Source organism: Mustelus asterias, chromosome 4 (genome assembly GCF_964213995.1).
Source record: "Mustelus asterias chromosome 4, sMusAst1.hap1.1, whole genome shotgun sequence".
Taxonomy (NCBI): domain Eukaryota; kingdom Metazoa; phylum Chordata; class Chondrichthyes; order Carcharhiniformes; family Triakidae; genus Mustelus; species Mustelus asterias.
The window spans coordinates 145,274,205-145,282,954 of NC_135804.1; the positions used below are offsets into that span (position 1 = coordinate 145,274,205).

General features: G+C 45.3%; 1 protein-coding gene across 2 annotated transcripts in view; it reads right to left on the reverse strand.

Annotated features, from left to right (window-relative positions):
- Nucleotides 1–7,195, reverse strand: part of LOC144492408 (interleukin-13 receptor subunit alpha-2-like) — a 29,600-nt gene extending 22,405 nt beyond the window's left edge. The window contains exons 1-2 of one of the 2 annotated variants that reach the window (XM_078210417.1): nucleotides 7,063–7,195; nucleotides 583–670 (exon numbers count right to left, since the gene is read on the reverse strand). In XM_078210417.1, coding sequence (XP_078066543.1) covers nucleotides 583–670; nucleotides 7,063–7,165 — 191 coding nt within the window. In that variant the 5' untranslated portion in view covers nucleotides 7,166–7,195. The remainder of the gene's footprint in view (nucleotides 1–582; nucleotides 671–7,062) is intronic. The other variant, XM_078210416.1, reaches the window with a different exon arrangement.
- Between the last annotated feature and the right edge of the window lie 1,555 nt (nucleotides 7,196–8,750).

Here is an 8,750-nt window from a genome sequence, read left to right on the forward strand (position 1 = left end):
GAAGGAATGATGTGGAGATGCTGGCGTTGGACTGGGGTGGGCACAGTAAGAAGTCTCACAACACCAGGTTAAAGTCCAACAGGTTAATTTGGTAGCACGAGCTTTCAGAGCGCTGCTCCTTCATCAGGTGAGCAATGAAGGAAAACATAGACGATGAAATTCATCATCACCTCCAATGTGCCAACTCAGCCTTTCGCTGACTGAGGAAAAGAGTGTTGGAGACCAGGATCTCAAATCCAAGATTGGGAATATGGTTATATGCAGTAATCCCTGCACTCTGATCTGCCTCAGAAAAGGCACCTCAAAGCATTGGCAAGTATCACCAGCAGCATCTTTGTAAGATCCTCCACATCAAATGGCTAGAAATGGGGTCCAACAGCAGCATCCTCTCCCAGGCCAACCTGCCCAGCATCGAGGCAGTAATCACTCAAAACTAGCTCTACAGTCAAGCTCTTAGAGAAACTTTCTTATTCAGCTTGATAAATGGATAGTCATGGGAGCCTCTGCTGTGGTGTAATTCTGCACCAAGTTCTATCAGGACAGACCCATGAAACTCTCCACTCTACCTGACAGCAGACTCACCAGTGATACAGTGTGTAGTTTGGTTTCCCTTCACTGTGATTCCATGTACACTCCATGAATTCCTCATTGTAGACGATGCAATTCACATCTAGAGGGAAAGGAAATCACACTGTTACAAAAGTTGAATATTGTGATGGAAAAGTACGGATAAAAGAATGGAAAGATTGCCACACAATGGGTTACTTAGCCAGTTTGTGGAACTTTATTAGATAAGTGTGGCTTGCTTACTGTCCAGGATGGAAGAGAGGGGAAATCTGACAATGTCACCATGTAATCATGTGACACAGTGCACAGCTTACAATACATAACAGGCTGAATAAACTTCTTCTGCGTTGTATGATTCTATGAAGTAACACCCCAGCTCACATATATTGAGCACCCACACTACACTAAAATTGGCTTGATGACAGAAGCCAGAGGGTGGTTGTAGAGAGTTGTTTTTCAAACTGGAGGCCTGTGACCAGCGGTGTGCCTCAGGGATCGTTGCTGGGGCCGCTGTTATTTGTCAGTTATATGAATGATTTGGATGAGAATTTAGGAGGCATGGTTAGTAATTTTGCAGATGACACCAGGATTGGTGGCATAGTGGACAGTGAAGAAGGTTATCTCCGACTGCAATGGGATCTTGATCAATTGGGCCAGTGGGCTGACAAACGGCAGATGGAGTTTAATTTAGGTAAATGCGAGGTGATGCATTTTGGTAGATCGAACCAGGGCAGGACTTACTCAGTTAATGGTAGGGCATTGGGGAGTGTTATAGAACAAAGAGATCGAGGGGTACAGGTTTATAACTCATTGAAAGTAGAGTCACAGGTGGACAGAGTGGTGAAGAAGGCATTCGGCATGCTTGGTTTCATTGGTCAGAAAATTGAATACAGGAGTTGGGACATCTTGTTGAAGTTGTACAAGACATTGGCAAGGCCACACTTGGAATACTGTGTACAGTTCTGGTCACCCTATTATAGAAAGGATATTATTAAACCAGAAAGAGTGCAGAGAAAAATTACTAGGATGCTACCAGGACTTGATGGTTTGAGTTATAAGGAGAGGTTGGATAGACAGGGACTTTTTTGTTTGGAGCGCAGGAGGCTGAGGGGTGATCTTACAGAGGTCTATAAAATAATGAGGGGCACAGATCAGCGAGATAGTCAATATTTTTTCCCAAAGATAGGGGAGTCTAAAACTATAGGGCATAGGTTTAAGGTGAGAGGGGAGACATACGAAAGGGTTCAGAGGGACAATTTTTTCACACAGAGGGTGGTGAATGTCTGGAATGAGCTGCCAGAGGCAGTAGTAGAGGCGGGTACAATTTTGTCTTTTAAAAAGCATTTAGACAGTTACGTGGGTGAGATGGGTATAGAGGGATATGGCCAAATGAAGGCAATTGGGATTAGCTTAGTGGTTAAAAAAGAAGGGGCGGCATGGACAAGTTAGGCCAAAGGCTGTAAACTGCTATGACTCTCTATGACTCTAAAACTCTACACACATACAGACAGACACACACAGGTTCCGTCTCTCTGTTCATTGCTGAATCACAATAATTGCTGCTTGAAGCAGTTCTGCACCGTGCAAGGACCTCTGGATCTGGGGAACCATATTTGCATTTTGTTATGGATTCTGCTGCATCACAGACACCAAAGATACAACCATGTTCACATCAACACTTTCATTTTCTAGTCTGGGTCTTCCTACTAATAAGTGTTGACAGCCTACAGCTGGAAAAGTCATGGTCCGTGCTTGGAGCAGCAACCATTTATAACTTCACTATTCAAAGGCACAGAAGACAAGTTTAGTAAAATCTTCCTCACTGGGGAGGGCCTTGGGTAAAATACAAAGAAAGGCATCATGGATACAACTCCTGTTTCCTCCAAGAACTACTGTAATAGGATTGGTCAGGGCCAGAGGAATGGGGACATCATCAGAGTAATTGTGCTCCACAATTCTGTCTGAATATCCACAGTGAAACAGAAACTTGTACTGAGACAATGATTGGAAGGTGGGCTGCTAGACCCCAGTGTAAAAACTTGAATTTTGTATTGTAGGCCAGATTTACACCAAGGAGATAGATATCGGGACTCCATCAACACATCTCTGTTAAGGAGGGCCCAGCCCACCACATTTCCGTTCAGGAAAGGTAGGGAAAGAATGGAGTTTGTCCTGCTGCCCTTATAGATAGGCCTAAGGTGGCAATAGATGTGAGTGGATGGCGAGGCTGGCAAGCTAGGAGACATGCCTCCATTTATTCCGACATCGGCACAGTTGTCATCAGCCGAGCATTCATAATAAGCCTACCTGGAAAAACAAATGTCTAGCCAGCTGTCCCAACTGCTTCACTGATACATTGCCAGATCTAAAAAGAGCCAACGGGTGGCACAGTGGTTAGCACTGTTGCCTCACAGTGCCAGGGCCAGTGCCGGATTCAATTCCAGCCTTGGGTGACTGTGTGGACACTCTCCCCGTGTCTGCGTGGGTTTCCTCCGGGTTCTCCGGTTTCCTTCAAAGGTATGCTAAATTGCCTCTTAGTGTCCCAAGTTGTGTAGGTTAGTGGGATTAGCAGGGTAAATGCATGGGGTTACAGGGATAGGGCCTGGGTAAGGTGCTCTGTCAGAGAGCCGGTGCAGACTGGATGGGCTGAATGGCCTCCTTCTGCACTGTAGGTACTCTGTGATTCAATGCTGTCATGAAGAGCTGAACTGACTTTTTCTGCAGTCGATGATTCAGTGACTATTAGGGAATGAAACTGCTATGAGTAAATTCATTTACAGTTACAGAAGGGAAACATCAGACATTAAGCCACTTCTGGTTAAAACAAAGTATCTTCTCCCTTTCACATCAACTGATGATGAGATTATTGGGGAACTAGTTGAAGTGAGCCAATGGCCTCCAGGAAGCTGAATTTTTGGGAAATTTGGAGCCACCAAAAGGAACTTAATTTAACACATAGGGGATTTCTGCAATTTCTGTCTTCAGTTGTTGTCATCCATTTCTCACTTCCTCTGCGCTGCCGCTCACAGATCTATAATGCTCAATTTGTCTAGGATAAGCATTAGTATTTAAAGCATTATAATAGATGAAGCAAATAGGAGTAATACAGTTAACGAAGAACAGCATAGCTCAGGAGCCTTTGGCCTACCTAGACCGTGCTGACACACAACGCATTTCTAAACTAAAGACCTTTTTCTTGTCCCTATCCCTCTATTCCCTACCTATTCATCTATCTGTCGAGATGCCTCTTAAATGTTGCTATTGTATCTGCTTCCATCACCTCCTCTGGCAATGCATTCCAGGTACTTACCAGCCTCTGTGTAAAATGTGACAAATATCTGAATTTTATGCTGTGAAATAAGGCTGATAAAATAAAAAGAATGCTGTCAAGAGTCATTAACAACCTGACATGACTGCCATCATCCAGCAGTGACATGAGTCCACTGCCAGCAAAGAGAATGAAAGAACACAGGAAGATAAGGTATGTAAGAAGGGACAAGATTCTCCAGCCTCCCAGCCACGTGTTTCCCGCTGGAAGGAGGTGGCGTCGCTTGCTAGCAATGGAATTCACTGATCCCGCTGATGTCAATGGGAATTCCCACTGGCGTCACCGGACCGGAGAATCCCGCCAGAATGAATGGTCAGAGAGTTCCAGCCAATTCCTCTATTATATCAAAGGAGGCAATTTGACCCCTGCCACATCCATCGACCAATAGTCGTTCACAGATACCCAACACCACATGCATAAACCAGTTAAAATCTTCAGCTAGATTCTAACCTGCAGCTTACTTTCATTATGTTAGAGAGGAAACAAGTGAATCAAGTCCCTTATTCACTCTGGTGTCCCTATTATTTTAGTCATCAACCTTCTGAACCCTGCAACTGGATAACCCTATAACTCCAGATCAGCAATACTCAAACTACTATAAGATCATAAGGTATAGGAGCAGACTGAGGCCATTCGGTCCATTGTGTCTGCTCCGCCATTCAATCATGGTTGATATGAACCTCATCCCCACTCTCCTGCCTTCTCTCCGTAACCCTTGATCCCCTTATTAATCAAGAACCTATCTATCTCTGTCTTAAAGATACTTAGTGACCTGGGCTCCACAGCCTTCTGTGGCAATGAGTTCCACAGATTCACCACCCTCTGGCTGAAGAAATTCCTCCTCATCTCAGTTTTAGGGGCATCCCTTCACTCTGAGATTCTGCCCTCGAGTTCTAATCTCTCCCACTAGTGGAAATATCCTCTCCACATCCACTCTATCTTGACCTCTCAGTATTCTGTACATTTCAATTAGATGTCCCCTCATTCTTCTAAACTCCATCAAGTATAGGCTCAGACTCCTCAACCGCTCCTCATATGACAAACCCTTCATTCCTGGGATCATTCTTGTGAACTTCCTCTGGACCCCCTCCAAGGCCAGCACATCCTTCCTAAGGTATGGGGCCCAAAACTGCTCACAATATTCCAAATGGGGTCTGACCGGAGCCTTATACAGTCTCAGCAGTAGATCCCTGCTTTTGTATTCTAGCCCTCTAGAAATGGATGCTAACATTGAATTTGCCTTCCTAACTGCCAACTGAACCTGCATGTTAACCTTAGGAGAGTCCCAAACCAGGACTCCCAAGTCCCTTTGTGCTTCAGATTTCCAAAGCCTTTCCCCATTTAGAAAATATTCTACGCTTCTATTCTTCCTACCAAAGTGCGTAACCTCGCACTTTCCCACATTGTATTCCATCTGCCACTTCTTTGCCCACTTTCCTAGCCTGTCCAAGTCATTCTGCAGCCCCCCCTGCTTCCTCAACACTGCCCGTCCCTCGATATATCTTTGTATCATCCGCAAATTTAGCAACCATGCCCTCAGTTCCATCTTCCAGATCATTAATGTATAATATCTTGTAAAAGTTTAATTGATACTGAATCCATGATGTTGAGGTGCTGTTACTTTTTTTCAAAGCCCTGAGATATTTTCATTACTTAAGATAATGAGATCACGCAGTGATGAAATAGGAACAGGATCGTGATAATTAATCAGCAATGAAAATCAAACAATACCTTGAAATTTCTTGGTCATTAAAGCCTGAGTTGTTACTGCCAGTGATTTTGCCCGACATTTTTTAATGACATTCCTAAGCTCGTTATTTTAATGCATTCGTGAACCCATTTCATTTTCAGCATCCTCTACATTAGTAGACAAAAGCCTCCCTCAAGAGACACATGAAGCATCATCAGCAGTCGTAATTTCTGAACTGTGGATCTTTTAAAAATATTGAGTGCTGCAAATCTATAACTTGTCTTTTCAGGTGACAAGTAAAACTATAAAGGATGAAAAGCAGAAATAAAGAAGAAAAATGCTGGAAAAGTGCAACTTGGTTATTATCCAAAAGATAATGACAGGTTAATATTTTTGGGATGCACAATTCTTCATCAGAGCTTTCCCAATGGTACAAGCTATTCAGTAGCTCTGTGTGTGTGTGTGTGTGTGTGTCTGTGTGTGTGTGTGTGTGTGTGTGTGTGTGTGTGTGTCTGTGTCTGTGTGTGTGTGAGTGTGTGTCTGTGTCTGTGTGTGAGTGTGTGTGTGTCTGTGTGTGTGTCTGTGTGTGTGTGTCTGTGTGTGTGTGAGTGTGTGTGTGTGTCTGTGTCTGTGTGTGTGTGAGTGTGTGTGTGTGTCTGTGTGTGTGTGTGTCTGTGTGTGTGTGTGTCTGTGTGTGTGTCTGTGTGTGTGTGTGTGTGTGTGTGTGTCTGTGTGTGTGTGAGTGTGTGTGTCTGTGTCTGTGTGTGTGTGAGTGTGTGTTGCTCAGGCCAAATTAGTTTTTTCTCATCAGTTTACCCACAAAATCCCCACAGTGCAGAAGGAGGCCATTCTGCTCATCGGGTCTGCACTGACTCTCCGACAGAGCATCTCAGCCAGGCCCACCACCCCACCCCCCCCCCCCCCACCCCCCTGCCCTATCCCCATAACCCCACGCATTTACCATGGCCAATCCATCTAACCTGCACATCCTTGGACTGTGGGAGGAAACCGGAGCACCCAAAGGAAACCCACGCAGACACGGGGAGAATATGCAAACTCCACACACACAGTCACCCAAGGTGGAATCGAACCCAGAATCCCAGAATCGCAGAATCCCAAAATCCCTACAGTGCAGAAGGAAGCCATTTGGCCCATCGAGTCTGCACTGACCACAATCCAATCCAGGCTCTATTCCCGCAACCCCACACATTTACCCTGCCAATCCCCTGACACTAGGGTCAATTTAGCATAGCCAATCAACTTAACCCGCACATCCTTGGAGTGTGGGAGGAAACCAGAGCACCCTGAGAAAACCCACGCAGACACGGGGAGAACGTGCAGACTCCGCACAGTCACCCGAGGCTGGAATCGAATGCAGGCCCCTGGCGCTGTGAGGCAGCAGTGCTTTGGGAGCCATGGGGTGGCGGCGGGGGGCGTAAAAATTAAAAAAGCAAGAAGAAAATTTCAAGTTGCTTACCATTTGACTTTGTATGTGATTCCCCACTGTTAAATACCATTAGCCAGCAGAGATAAATCTGCTTCAGGAGTGTTGATGTTCTCAAGAAGTGTTTCCCAGCCATTTTCACGCACAGATTTTTAAAATGAGATCTTTATATACAGTCACCTTCCTCTTTCATTATATATCACATTTAATTTAGCTGCTTCAGGAAGGTTTGTCCTTAGTTCTGCTTAACTTGCTCTCCAGCATGCGTTATCGTATGTTTGTTGGAATTTTTTCCACATTTGTTTATCGGATGAGTATCACTGGCTGAGCCTGCATTTTCTGCCCACTCCAAATTCCCCTTGAGATGATGGTGGTGAGCTGCCTTCTTGAATTAAAACATAGAAACATAAAAACATCAGATAGGAGCAGGAGGAGGCCATTTGGCCCTTCGAGCCTGCTCCACCATTCATTACGGTCATGGCTGATCGTCCAACTCAACAGCCTAATCCTGCTTTCTCCCCATAACCTTTGATCCCATTCGCCCCAAGTGCTATATCCAGCCACCTTTTGAATACATTCAATGTTTTGACATCAACTACTTCCTGTGGTAATGAATTCCACAGGCTCACCACTCTTTGGGTGAAGAAATGTCTCCTCACCTCCGTCCTAAATGGTCTACCCTGAATCCTCAGACTGTGACTCGTGGTTCTGGAATCCCCCACCATTGGGAAATTTCCCTGCTCTACCCTGTCTAGTCCTGTTAGAATTTTATAAGTCTCTGTGAGATCCCCCCTCATTCGTCTGAACTCCAGCGAAAACAATCCTAACCTAGTCAATCTCCCCATATACATCAGTCCTGCCATCCCAGCCTGGTAAACCTAATGCAGTCTATAGGCGGGATTTTCCATCCCCTTTTCCCCACTGCAGCATGTTTTCCAGCAGTGAAGGCAGTTTGCCATTGGCCACTGGTGGGACTGGAAAGTCCCACCAATGACTGTGGCATTTTGCATGACTCCACCCATTCCGTCGCTAGGGAACCCGTGCGGGGTGGGTCGCCTTCAGCAGGACCGGAAGATCCTGCCATTGCGAAGGGACAGAGATCCCTGGCCAATCTGTTGTAGATACACCAACAGTGCTGTCAGCGAGGCCTTGTCCATCCCAGTGTAAAATCACTGTATGGTCAGAGTGTGTTGGAACTCAGACGGAAGCCTATTCCTTCAATTTCACCCCGCTCCTCCCTCCCACCAGCGGAGTATTGTGAAATTCTAGCCATGCAGTATAAAGTCAGATATTAAGAATTTGATGAACATGAAATTCAAAGAATCAGCTTCTGACCTTGAAGTGTTGATTGACTGTCACAGACATGACAAGGTCAGATATACACCTGAATTCAAGCAATGTAACAACAAACATGCTCCCCCATGTCCTTAGGCTGTCCCAGGGTAAATGTGTGGGATTTCAGCGATAGGGTGGGGAAGAAGGCCTGGGTAAAGTTTATTTATTTATTAGCCACAAGTAAGGCTGCAATGCAATGAAGTTACTGTGAAATTCCCCTAGTCGCCACAGTCCGGCGCCTCTTCGGGTCAACATACTCTGTCAAAGAGTCTGTGCAGAGTCATTGGACCAAATGGCCTCTTCTGCACTCTAGGGATTCTATGGTTCTATGATATCCAATTCTACAACTTGCCTGACCCATTCATTGCCCTTTAGATTTCACAGTT